The 14,119-nt window shown below is 44.7% G+C and overlaps 1 protein-coding gene across 2 annotated transcripts in view; it reads left to right on the top strand.

Moving 5' to 3' along the window:
• Positions 1 to 14,119, top strand: part of LOC135540212 (inositol 1,4,5-trisphosphate receptor type 1-like) — a 149,072-nt gene that overhangs the window by 105,438 nt on the left and 29,515 nt on the right. For both annotated transcript variants that reach the window (XM_064966700.1, XM_064966699.1), the window contains 5 exons: positions 2,176 to 2,298; positions 7,787 to 7,962; positions 8,640 to 8,804; positions 11,927 to 12,116; positions 12,344 to 12,436. In XM_064966700.1, the coding sequence (XP_064822772.1) occupies positions 2,176 to 2,298; positions 7,787 to 7,962; positions 8,640 to 8,804; positions 11,927 to 12,116; positions 12,344 to 12,436 (747 nt within the window). The remainder of the gene's footprint in view (positions 1 to 2,175; positions 2,299 to 7,786; positions 7,963 to 8,639; positions 8,805 to 11,926; positions 12,117 to 12,343; positions 12,437 to 14,119) is intronic.

Below are 14,119 nucleotides of genomic sequence, written 5' to 3'. Positions count from 1 at the left end.
TCTTTCCTTCTTAACGCGTTTGAGCCAATCAGTTGTGTTGTGATAAGGAAGGGGTGGTATACAGAACATAGCCCTATTTGATAAAAGACCAAGTCCATATTATGGCAAGAACAGCTGAAATAAGCAAAGAGAAATGACAGTCCATTATTACTTTAAGACATGAAGGTCAGTCATTCTGGAAAATGTCAAGAACTTTGAAAGTTTCTTCAAGTGCAGTCGCAAAAACCATCAAGCGTTATGAAGAAACTGGAGCTCATGAGGACCGCCGCAGGAAAGGAAGACTCAGAGTTACCTCTGCTGCAGAGGATAAGTTAATTAGAATTAACTGCACCTCAGATTGCAGCCCAAATAAATGCTTCACTGAGTTCAAGTAATAGTCACATCTTAACATCAACTGTTTAGAGGAGACTGCGCGATTTTTTTTTCCAACTGCTGTGTCTTTGTGAGACGCAGAGTAGGTGAACAGATGATCTCCGCATGTGTGGTCCCCACCATGAAGCATGGAGGAGTAGGTGTGATGGTGTGAGGGTGCTTTGCTGGTGACACTGTCTGTGATTTATTTAGAATTCATGGCAAACTTAACCAGCATGGCTACCACAATATTCTTCAGCGATATGCTGTCCCATCTGGTTAGCGCTTAGTGGGACTATCATTTGTTTTACAGCGGGAAAATGACCCAAAACACACCTCCAGGCAGTGTAAGGGCTATTTGACCAAGAATGAGAAAGATGGAGTGCTGCATCAGATGACCTGGCCTCCACAATTGCCAGACCTCAACTCAATTGAGATGGTTTGGGATGAGTTGGACCGCAGAGTGAAGGAAAAGCAGCCTACAAGTGCTCAGCATATGTGGCAACTCCTTCAAGACTGTTGGAAAAGCATTCCTCATGAAGCCGATTCAGAGAAGACCAAGAGTGTGAAAAGCTGTCATCAAAGCAAAAGGTGGCTACTTTGGGGTCACTTAGAAATGTCCTTGTTTTTGAAAGAAAAGCACATTTCTTGTCAATTAAAATTGATCAGACATACAGTGTAGACATTGTTAATGGTGTAAATGACTATTGTAGCTGGAAACAGCTGGAATATCAATCAGTCAAATGTATTTATAAAGCCAGCTGATCAGCTGATATCATCTGTCACAAAGTGCTGTACAGAAACACAGCCTAAAACCCCAAACTGCAAGCAATGCAGGTGTAGAAGCACGGTGGCTAGGAAAAACTCCCTAGGAAGAAACCAGGCTATGAGGGGTGGCCAGTCCTCTTCTCGTTGTGCCGGGTGGAGAATTATCTACATAGGCGTACAGAGGCCCAATATCTACAGAGGCACATTATCAGCAGCCATCACTCCTTTGTTCCAATGGCATGTTGTTAGCTAATCCAAGTTTATAGTTTTAAAAGGCTAATTGATCATTAGAAAACCCTTTTGCAATTATGTTAGCACAGCTGAAAACTGTTGTACAGATTAATGAAACAATAAAACTGTACTTTAAACTCATTGAGTATCTGTAGCATCAGCATTTGTGGGTTCGATTACAGCCTCAAAATTTCCAGAAACAAAGACTTTCTTCTGATACTCATCAGTCTATTCTTGTTCTGAAAAAGGAAGGCGAGAAATTGCCAAGAAACATAAGATCTTGTACAACGCTGTATACTACTCCCTTCACAGAACAGCGCAAACTGGCCCTAACCAAAATAGAAAGTGGAGTGAGAGGTCCCGGTGCACAACTGAGCAAGAGGACAAGTAAATTAGAGTGTCTAGTTTAAGAAACAGATGCTTCACAAGTCCTCAACTGGCAGCTTCATTAAATTGTTCCCACAAAACACCAGTCTCAATGTCAACAGTGAAGAGGCGGCTCTGGAATGCTGGCCTTCTAGGCAGAGTTGCAAATAAAAAGTAATATCTTTGACTGGCCAATAAAAAGAAAAGATTAAGATGGAGAAAAGAACACAGACATTGGACAGAAGGACTCTGCCTAGAAGGCCGAATGTGTTTACATGTGCAATAGATACTGTATGTGTATTTGCATCTCCTTTGAATCGTGACTTAGTTTGATGAGTGCAGTATTGTGATGGTGGTGTAGTTGTAGTAGTGAATGCACTGTGTGGTTGTCTGGTGTAGAAGTGATACTGTTGACTGTCTATTGACTGTGTGTGTTGGCACTCCTTGTCCCCTCTCCAGCCCAGCCCATTCTATACTGGTGCTCTCGCAACATGTCCTTCTGGAGCAGCATCTCCTTCAACCTGGCTGTACTCATGAACTTGCTGGTGGCCTTCTTCTACCCTCTGGAAGGAATCCGCAGAGGTCAGTGAGTTCTGTCCTCCACCTCCCCTTCCTCCTTATCCTCCCCATCTGCCGTCTCTTAATCATCTGAGTAATTTGCAGGGTGTCTGTGCCAATCAATGGCTGATCTCTGTATGTGTAATATTAAATCAATCACATTTTATTGGTCACATGATGGTCACATGATGTTATTGTGGGTGTAGCGAAATGATTTTGCTTCTAGCTATGAGAGTGCAGTAATATCTAACAAGTAATATCGAACAAATTAAACAACATATACCCAATACACACATCTTAGTAGGAATGAATTAAGACTATATACATATGGACGAGCGATGTCAGAGCGGAACGGACAAAGATACAGTAGAATAGTATAGAAAAAAACAGTATATACAGTTGAAGTTGGAAATTTACATACACCTTGGCCAAATATATTTAAACTCAGTTTTTCACAATTCCTGAGATTTAATCCTACTAAAAATTCCCTGTTTTAGGTAGATAGATAGGATTAACACTTTATTTTAAGAATGTGAAATGTCAGTATAATGGTCGAGAAAAGTACTTATTTCAACTTATATTTCTTTCATCACATTCCCAGTGGGTCAGAAGTTTACATACACTCAGTTAGTATTTGCTAGCATTGTCTTTAAGTTGTTTAACTTGGGTCAAACGTTTTGGGTAGCCTTCCTCAAGCTTCCCACAATAAGTTGGGTGAATTTTGGCCCATTCCTCCTGACAGAACTGTTGTAACTGAGTCAGGTTTGTAGGCCTCCTTGCTCGCTCACACTTTTTCAGTTCTGCCTACAAATTTTCTATAGGATTGAGGTAAGGGCTTTGTGATGTCCACTCCAATACCTTGACTTTGTTGTCCTTATGCCATTTTGCCACAACTTTGGAAGTATGCTTGGGGTCATTGTCCATTTGGAAGACCCATTAGCAACCAAGCTTTAACTTCCTGACTGATGTCTTGAGATGTTGCTTCAATGTATCCACATAATTTTCAACCCTCATGATGCCATCTATTTTGTGAAGTGCACCAGTCCCTCCTGCAGCAAAGCACCCCCACAACATGATACTTCCACCCCCGTGCTTCACGGTTGGGATGGCGTTCTTCAGCATGTAAGCCTCTGCCCTTTTCCTACAAACATAATGATGGTAAATATGGCAAAACAGTTCTATATTTGTTTCATCAGACCAGAGGAAAAGGTACAATCTTTGTCCCCATGTGCAGTTGCAAACCGTAGTCTGGCTTTTTTATGGCGGTTTTGGAGTAGTGGCTTCTTCCTTGCTGAGTGGCCTTTCAGGTTTTGTCGATATAGGACTCGTTTTATTGTGGATATAGATACTTTTGGTCCTGTTTCCTCCAGCATCATCACAAGGTCCTTTGCTGCTGTTCTGAGATTGATTTGTAATTTTTGACACCAAAGTACGTTCATCTAATGGAGACAGAACGCATCTCCTTCCTGAGCGGTATGACGGCTGCGTGGTCCCATGGTGTTTATACTTACGTACTATTGTTTGTACAGATGAACATTCAGGCATTTGGAAATTGCTCCCAAGGATGAACAAGACTTGTGGAGGTCTACATATTTTTTTCTTGACTGATTTCTTTGGATTTTCCCATGATGTCAAGTTAAGAGGCACTGAGTTTGAAGGGAGGCCTTGAAATACATCCACAGGTACACCTCCAATTGACTCAAATGATGTCAATTAGTCTATCAGAAGCTTCTAAAGCCATGACATAATTTTCTGGAATTTTCCAAGCTGTTTAAAGACACAGTCAACTTAGTGTATGCGAACTTCTTACCCACTGGAATTATAAGTTAAATAATCTGTCTGTAAACAACTGTTGGAAAAATTACTCGTGTCAATCAAAAAGTAGATGTCCTAACCGACTTACCAAAACTACTATGTTAACAAGAAATTTGTGGAGTGGTTGAAAAACGAGTTTTAATGACTCCAACCTAAGTGTATGTAAACTTCCGACTTCAACTGAACATATGAGATGAGTAATGCAAGATATGTCAGCATTATTATGTGAAAGAGATGCCGTAGAATAATATAGAAAACAGTATATACACATGAGAAGAGTAAGGCCAGGTATGTAAACATTAAGTGACTAAGATAGTGTAGAATAGTATAGAATACAGTGTGTATATATATATATATATATATATATATATATATATATATATATATATATATATATATATATATATATATATATATATATATATATATATATATATATATATATATATATGAGATGAGTAATGCCAGATATGTAGACATTAAAGTGACTAGTGTTCCAGACCGCACCACCCTCTGGAGAGCCTTGCGTTTGCGGGCATTGCAGTTGCCGTACCAGGCGGTTATACAGCCCGACAGGATGCTTTCAATTGTGCATCTGTAAAAATGTGTGAGGGTTTTAGGTGACAAGACACATTTCTTTAGCCTCCTGAGATTGAAGAGGCTCTGTTGCATCAGGTTCTCTGTTTATTCTACATGTGTGACTGTTACAAAACAGGATATTTGAATGAATGACACACAGCGACCATTAATGAGATGGGAGCTGCATTACAATGCATAATACACACAACCACAAGCTGTTTGGGAAGGTGAATGGAGCGAAAACTTGTTCACCCCTTTTCTTTTAGTATTTTATGAAGTTATTGTGATTCTACTTTGCCGTACTTTACATGTCAACAGTAATTTACAATACACATGCTTATTTAGACGTTTAGTGACTTGATGCCTACTGTGCCAAAGTGATTTAGAGTTGTTAAATGGAAGTGACCAGTGTGTTGCTATTAGGGTGGCTCTAGCCTTCATGGCAGAGAAAAGTTTTAAAGGTTTTCTGCAGTCCTACACATTTTGCCATTGGCTGAGATAAAATGTTGCATTTTCAGTCATGATTAGCAAAAGTTTAGATAACTGACAAATTTACAAATCTAATAATTATTAGCCTACATGGTTAATTGTGACTGTCAGTGACTGACAAAACAAGAGAAAAACTGCTGATGCACAACCAAATGTCAAATTCTACTATTCTGACTCTAACAGTAAGTTGAAACCCTGAGTGTAATCACAATTTTTCCTTTGCGGTAGAAATATCAAATAAAAAATGTTTTATTGTCACATACACCTGATAGGTGCAGTGAATATGTTGTTTTACAGGGTCAGCCATAGTAGTACAGTACCCTTGGAGCAAATTATGGCTAAGTGCTTTGCTCAAGAGCACATCAACATATTTTTCACCGTGTTGACTTGGGTATTCAACCCAGCAACCATTTGGTTAGTGGCCCAACTCCTCAAACTGCTAGGCTACCTAGTACCTAGTACCTGTCTGGGCAGTGTCTTAAAATCATCCTAAAATCTGCTCTGAGCTGGGAGTTTATTTAGTCTTATAACAGGTTTTAACAGGATTGCTAGGACCTTTTCTGAGATGCTTTGTGGATACAGGCCATGAGCTGATTATTGATACAGGGTTTGAGCTTAAGTTAACACACACACACCCACTTAATGAACCTGTCACCAGATTCCTGTCTTCACGCTGACACTGATGAGCCTTGAGTCAGGATCCACTGCCATGTACAGTATCTGTCTCTATTGTTTGTAAATTAGGCTGTGTGTGTGTACTATGTGTTGCCTCCATGTGATCTGGTTACCCTGAGCATGGCAGGAACCATAATGCCCAGAACGCAGACTGCAGTGTTTGGTCTACCTTGAAAAGTGACATCTAACCGATAAGGACTGGGGTGGGTCCCTCTCAGCTCTTAGATCATTCACAACACTCTCGTCAAATAATTAATGTCCAATAAACAGCAACAAAGTAGAAGAAATTAGAATGTGCTTGGAAATCTATATTTCTGTGGACATAAAGAAAAAGATGAATACACAATACAAGTCGTACTCATTCTTTATATTGCTCTCTCCCTCTCTCGCCTCTCCTCTCCATGCCTGAGGGCAGTGTTAGTCTGTGGTGGTGTGTAAACCACAACCCCAGTCATTAAGGCCTCTATTGTTCCAAGACAGTTACAGAGAGAAGACCCACATTGTGACTCGCATAAACTTTACATTGTTCTGTCTAACTGGGGTCAAGCAGTGCAGTCCCTTTTGTGTGTGTCTGTGTGTCTGTGTGTGTCTGTGTCTGTGTGTCTGTGTGTGCGTGTGTGCGAGCTAGCGATCGAGCATAGCATCAGAATCAAACTGTAGGGCTCAGGGCACGTCTGCTGGTGTGCAATGGGGGAAATGATGTCAGCTTAACAATGTAGCCAGCCATCATGACTTGCATATCATTATTGCTCATATTAAATCTTAAACGCCTATACAACTGATTGGTCCATACTGATATATGTCTGGATGTATGCCAGCTCTCATGCTGCTCGTTGTTAATGTTCAATCTAGCTGCTTGTAAAATAGAAGTGAACTTCAGTGGCCTAGTAGACTTTTACAACTTTTTTAGCAATACTTCCTAAATATATTGTGTGGAAGTGTGACATTTAGATAATAAACTAAGCTTTTATTGAAATATATTTTTGAGAGCAGGAGAAATGCAAAGGCTTACATTATGCAGGTGTAGAGATAGGTGAACAAAAAGTAGGAATAATAGGATTAGATTAGTGAGAAATAACACCTGTAATACTGTGTCTCTGAAAGGTGGTTTCTCTAAAGGTCCTGTGAGTTAACAGAATTGAGCTTTGCCCAGAGCTCGGCAGATGCACTCTCCTATAAAACATTCCTGGGCTTGGCTGTGGAGTCCAGCTCCCTGGCGGGCTGTCAGCCGGCAGACCTGGGATCACTCCCAGACCATCCCTCATGAATTTCTCAGGAGCCAGGTGTATTTTTAGCTGCCCCAGTAATGTAACATGCACCTGTCATGTGATCTCTGCAGAGAGGAGAAGAGGGGACAAAACTGGCCTCTGGCTGGGGCCTAGAAGTGAATACGGCAAAACCGACGATATTGTTTTCGTCTTGACACACATGCACAAACACAGTTATCCGACTGACTTTGTCTTTGTTTTGCACAGACAGAGCTGGGACTTAGCCACCAAGTTAGTGCCAGTTAAGCTCATTTTAAAGCTTCACTGAACCACAACATTCTGATGTGTCACACTTTCACCTCTGTTGTAACCGGCAGCATTGTGAAGTTCTAGAGCTCTGCCTCATCTCCCCGAGGAGATATTTTGCCTGAGCATGTCCAACAGGTTAAATTACTGCAGAGGGATGTCCCGCACTGGAGGTCTAGAACAGATTGTTTGCTTGTTAATACGACCCAATGCGTTGCCATCTATCATTACAGCAGTTGGATGACGCTTGTAATGTTGGCTGCTTTTGTCTTTTGATTCAACATTCAATATAAACATATCTTTAACTGTATCTACCGTAGGCCTATGTGTCACTGTATGAATATTCCATGTAGGAATCTTGTATGGACAACACTATCCACGCCCCATCTCTACCTTTAACCCCCCTTCTCACCTCTCTCCTCTCCCCCTCCTTCTTCCAGGTACTCTGGATGGTCACCTGTCAGCCCTGCTGTGGATCGCCATGCTGGTGTCCCTGGCGATCGTCATCATCCTGCCCCAGCCCCACGGCGTCCGGGTCCTCATCGCCTCCACCATCCTCCGGCTCATCTTCTCTGTAGGCCTGGAGCCCACCCTCTTCCTGCTAGGGGCCTTTAACGTGAGTGAGTGAGTGAGTGAGTGAGTGAGTGAGTGAGTGAGTGAGTGAGTGAGTGAGTGAGTGAGTGAGTGAGTGCGCGAGTGAGAGTGCGCGAGTGAGAGTGCGCGAGTGAGAGTGCGCGAGTGAGTGAGTGAGTGAGTGAGTGAGTGAGTGAGTGAGTGAGTGCGTGTGCGTGTGTGTGCGTGTGTGTCTCTGTGACTGGGAAGGTTTGTGGTCACATGGTCCTGTCACAGTAGCTCTTGTGCCCTCAAATACCTTATCCAGTGTCCTTGCCTGACCTGTATGTGAGGTGAAGTGCGTCGTATGTCACTGTGGGATTCCACAGAGCTGTGGGCGCTCTTGTGTCAACCAGACCAAATGAACACTCATTGTACCTATCCAGTGTGACAATAAAACATTATTATTTGTTGTTGTTGTTGTTGGATGGATGGATGCATGACCAATGCTTCTTGCACATCAAGTTTTTTGGAGTGATGTCAACTTTTCCAGGAGCAATTTTTCACGTATATGCCAGTCTCTGTAAAATAACAAAAATGTGTTGAGTCTTAGTCTGCTGTGCTTTATAGGTTCTGAATATCTTTACTTAGTTGTTACAGATGCAAGTATGTATTTTTAAATGAACATGGCAAGGTTTTGCTCTTTGACTCAATCCTTCAATGTTTTCCACTGTTCCTCAGGTGGGCAATAAGATGATCTTCTTGATGAGTTTTGTGGGGAACAGGGGGACGTTCACGCGGGGCTACAAGGCCATGATCATGGATGTAGAGTTTCTCTACCACCTCCTCTACCTGATCATCTGTAGTCTGGGTGTCTTCGTCCATGTTTTCTTCTACAGTCTGCTGGTAAAAACTGTACTCTCACTCACTCGCCTTCTCGCTCATTCTCTCAAATCAATTCAAATTTGATTGGTTGCATACACATATTTAGCAGATGTTATTAATTAAGGGTGTAGCAAAATGCTTGTGTTCCTAGCTCCAACAGTGAAGAAATACAGTGCCTTGCGAAAGTATTCGGCCCCCTTGAACTTTGCAACCTTTTGCCACATTTCAGGCTTCAAACATAAAGATATAAAACTGTATTTTTGTGAAGAATCAACAACAAGTGGGACACAATCATGAAGTGGAACGACATTTATTGGATTTTTCAAACTTTTTTAACAAATCAAAAACTGAAAAATTGGGCGTGCAAAATTATTCAGCCCCCTTAAGTTAATACTTTGTAGCGCCACCTTTTGCTGTGATTACAGCTGTAAGTCGCTTGGGGTATGTCTCTATCAGTTTTGCACATCGAGAGACTGAATTTTTTTCCCATTCCTCCTTGCAAAACAGCTCGAGCTCAGTGAGGTTGGATGGAGAGCATTTGTGAACAGCAGTTTTCAGTTCTTTCCACAGATTCTCGATTGGATTCAGGTCTGGACTTTGACTTGGCCATTCTAACACCTGGATATGTTTATTTTTGAACCATTCCATTTGTAAGTGAAATAATCTGTCTGTAAACAATTGTTGGAAAGATTACTTGTGTCATGCACAACGTTGATGTCCTAATCAACTTGCAAAACTACAGTTTGTTAACAAGAAATTTGTGGAGTGGTTGAAAAACGTGTTTCAATGACTCCAATCTAAGTGTATGTAAACTTCCGACTTCAATTGTAGGGCAGCAGCCTCTAAGGTGCAGGGTTTAGTAACCAGGTGGTAGCCGGCTAGGAACTAAGTTCAGGGCAAGGTACTGGGTGGAGGCCGGCTAGTGATGGCTATTTAACAGTCTGATGGCCTTGGGATAGAAGCTCTTTTTCAGTTTCTCGCCCCAGCTTTGATGCACCTGTACTGACCTTGCCTTCTGGATGATAGTGGGGTAAACAGGACGTTGCTTGGGTGGCTGAGGTCCTTGATGATCTTTTTGTCCTTCCTGTGACACCGGGTGCTGTATGTGTCCTGGGGGGCTGGCAGTGTGCCCCCGGTGATATGTTGGCAGACTGCACCACCCACTGGAGAGCCCTACGGTTACGGACAGTGCAATTGCCGTACCAAGTTGTGATACATCCCGACAGGATGCTCTCCATGGTGCTTCTGTAAAATTTTCTGGGGGTCTTAGTGTAACCGGTGTGAAATGGCTAGCTAGTTAGCTGAGTGCGCACCAGTCGGTGACGTCACTCACTCTGAGACTTGAAGTAGTTGTTTCACTTGGCTTTTGTGGCGCGATGGGTAACGGATGCTTCATGGGAGGCAGTTGTTGATGTGTGCAGAGGGCCCCTGGTTCGAGCCCTGTTAGAGGCGAGGAGGGGGACGAAAGCAATACGGTTACGTTGATCAGCCACAATCAGCTCCTTCGTTTTGTTGGCGACTCTCCACCATGGCCCCCATGTCCTCCCTGTAGGCCGTCTCGTCATTGTTGGTAATCAAACCTACCTCTGTTGTGTCGTCTGCAAACTTGATGATTGAGTTGGAGGCGTGCACGGCCATGCAGTCATGGGTGAACAGGGAGTTCAGGAGGTGGCTGAGGATGCACCCTTGTGGGGCCCCTGTGTTGAGAATCAGCATAGTGGAGGTTTTGTTACCTACCTTTACCACCTGGGGGCGACCGGTCAGGAAGTCCATGACCCAGTTGCACAGGGCGGGGCTCAGACACAGGGCCCAGAGCTTAATGATGAACTTGGAGGGTACTATGATGTTGTAGGCTGAGCTCTAGTTAATGAACAGCATTCTTACATTCTTACAAGTATTCCTTTTGTCCAAATGGGATAGGGCAGTGCGATGGCGATTGCGTCATCTGTGGATGTTTTGAGGTGGAATGCAAATTGCAGTGGGTCTAGGGTGCCAGGTAAGGTGGAGGTGATATGATTCTTAACTAGCCTGTCAAAACACTACATGATGTCAGCTGTGAGTACTATGGGGCGATAATAATGTATTTTAGTTACCTTCACTTTCTTGGGTACAGGAACAATGGTAGACATCTTGATGCAAGTGGGGGCAGCAGACTGGGATTGGGAGAGATTGAATATATCCGTAAACAGCCAACTGGTCTGCGCATGCTCTGAGGACGCGTCTAAGGATGCCGTCTGGGCCGGCAGCCTTGCGAGTGTTAACATGTTTAAATGTCTTACTTTAGCCACGGAGAATAAGAGTTCTCGGGAGTGGCCCGCGTCAGTAGCACTGTGTTATCCTCAAAGCAGGCGAAGAATGTGTTTCGCTTGTCCAGGAGCAAGATGTTGGTGTCCGCGACCTTGCTGGTTTTCCCTTTGTATCCCTGCCACATATGTCTCGTGTCTGAGCCGTTGATTGCAACTCCGCTTTGTGTCTGTACTGATGTTTTGTCTGTTTTATTGCCTTACACAGGGCATAACTAAACTGGGCCTTGTAGCCATCCCGGAAGGGAGAACAATGTCCCAAAGTTGTTGAACCGCGAGTACTGCAGGCAATGTGTTCGTAGAACTACAGATTTGCTTTATTGAAGTCCCCAGCTTCAATAATTGTGGCCTCAGGATATACACATAGTCCAGTGTACTTCCTTGCGAGCCGTCGTGGTATCGGATTGAGGGGGAATATACACCCTTTGACGATGACCGAACAGAATTCTCTCGGGAAATAATGCGGTCTGCATTTGATTGTGAGGTATTCTAGGTCGGGTGAACAAAAGAACTTGAGTTCCTGTACATTACCACAATCACACCATGAGTAGTTAATCATGAAACATACACCTCCGCCTTTCTTCTTCCTGGAGAGTTCTTTATTCCTATCTGCACAATGTACTGAGAACCCAACTGGTTGTATGGGACTGGGACATTGTATCTCACTCACTCACGCACGCACACACGCACACACACACACACACACACACACACACACACACACACACACACACACACACACACACACACACACACACACACACACACACACACACACACACACACACACACACTCACCCTCCCCTGTCTCCCACTAAGCTGTGTTTGTTTCTCCTGTAGCTCTTTGACCTGGTGTACAGGGAGGAGACGCTGCTGAACGTGATCAAGAGTGTAACCCGTAATGGCCGCTCCATCCTGCTGACTGCCGTGCTGGCTCTCATCCTGGTCTACCTCTTCTCCATCGTTGGCTACATCTTCTTCCAAGATGACTTCCTCCTCAATATTGACAGGATACCTAATAAAACACTAGGTAAGGTCAAAGAGCAGGCACTATGACACTTAGGGGTTCCCAAACAGAACAATATCTTCTGTCTATCCTCCCCATTCTGATTGTCACATTTTAAAATTACTTACACCAGATTTCCTGCTGTGAAATAACTCTGCAAGGCCAAATAGGGTCCCTCCGTTACAATAGACAATATTGAGCCAACAAAGGCACGAGTGTTCCTCCTGACCTTTTGTTTTCCTGTATGGCAGAGAGTGGAGCCAGTATGGTGGGAGATTTTCTGTCAGCAGGAGTGTGTCGGAAGGACAGCGGGGAGAACTGCTCCACAGAAGCTGTTATGGATGGTATGTGCTCCAGGAAAAGTGTGGGTATATGTGTGTGCGCACAGCCTTGCATGTCTGTCAAGGGGTTCTCCTGTGTCCTCACAGACCACCTGAGTCAGTCCTCCCCCAGAGAAGACGCTTCCCACAATTCCACTCAGACGGAAATCTGTACTATGAGGCAGTCATGGGGTTAGGCCTTGGTTGGGCCTGGCTGGGTTTGGCTGGGCTGGGAGAGGCTATACTGACACTCCTGGTGCCCAAATTGATAACATATGTTGTGCAGCGGAGAGTCGATGGATTCTGTTCAGTCAGTCGTCCTGATAAGCCTTTCGTTCCCAGGTAGCTAGTTTATGCTGGCAACATGCCAATTAGCTAACGTTACGACAAGCCGGTGTGAATGACCAATGCAACGGTGTTGTGAGGTGCTTCCCACTGGGCAGCAATTGCTTCACCGGGCAGCTGTATCACGTCGCTGGTGGTAGTTGATGTTGCCAATTTCTTCCATACTCCATTATATTTTGAGCAGCCTACACAACAAATAACTTGTAATGGTAGTAAACATCTTGATGGCACGGTGATACAGTCTACTGCTGCTCAATGGCAAGAGTTTGCGCTGCAAACCTGCAACTTAACACATGGTACAGTGTCCTTGCTCCCGAGTCCCGCGTGCCGAGCACTGCTGTCTTGAGGTAACTTAGAGGGAAGGATAGATAGTGGAGCTAATTTCAGGCCAGGGTGACGGGCAGCTGAAGCACATTTGTTGATTTTGTAGTCTGATAAAAACTGAATGATTCTCAACTCCCAAGTTCCAACTTTCTTCCAAGTTTCAAATTCACGCTGAAATTTCTAGCAACAAGCATAAACTAGCTTGCTAGGGAGGGCTCATTAGGAAAAGACAACTGACAGACCCAGGGGTTTAGGCCTGGCTGGGTTTGGCTGGGCTAGGGAAAGCATAGGGGTTTATGCCTGGCTGGGTTTGGCTGGGCTGGGGGAAGCGCACAGGGTTTCAGGCCTGGCTGGGTTTGGCTGGGCTGGGGGAAGCACACAGGGGATTAGGCCTGGCTGTGCTAGGGAAAGCGCACAGGGGTTTATGCCTGGCTGGGTTTGGCTGGGCTGGGGGAAGCGCACAGGGTTTTAGGCCTGGCTGGGTTTGGCTGGGCTGGGGGAAGCACACAGGGGATTAGGCCTGGCTGTGCTAGGGAAAGCGCACAGGGGTTTATGCCTGGCTGGGTTTGGCTGGGCTAGGGAAAGCTCACAGGGGTTTAGGCCTGGCTGTGCTAGGGAAAGCGCACAGGGGTTTAGGCCTGGCTGGGTTTGGCTGGGCTGGGGGAAGCTCGCAGGGTTTTCGGCCTGGCTGGGTTTGGCTGGGCTGGGGGAAGCTCACAGGGGTTTAGGCCTGGCTGGGTTTGGCTGGGCTGGGGAAGCTCACAGTGTTTTCGGCCTGGCTGGGTTTGGCTGGGCTGGGGGAAGCTCATAGGGGTTTAGGCCTGGCTGGGTTTGGCTGGGCTGGGGGAAGCTCACAGGGTTTTCGGCCTGGCTGGGTTTGGCTGGGCTGGGGGAAGCTCACAGGGGTTTAGGCCTGGCTGGGTTTGGCTGGGCTGGGGGAAGCGCACAGGGTTTTAGGCCTGGCTGGGTTTTGCTGGGTTGGGGGAAGCTCACAGGGGTTTTGGCCTTGCCGTGTGTGTCTGCTACTGGAGGACCAGG

Source organism: Oncorhynchus masou, chromosome 5 (genome assembly GCF_036934945.1).
Source record: "Oncorhynchus masou masou isolate Uvic2021 chromosome 5, UVic_Omas_1.1, whole genome shotgun sequence".
In the NCBI taxonomy this organism is placed as follows: domain Eukaryota; kingdom Metazoa; phylum Chordata; class Actinopteri; order Salmoniformes; family Salmonidae; genus Oncorhynchus; species Oncorhynchus masou.
Note: the sequence above shows the minus strand (reverse complement) of the source record. Positions and strands in the feature narration are given on the sequence as shown.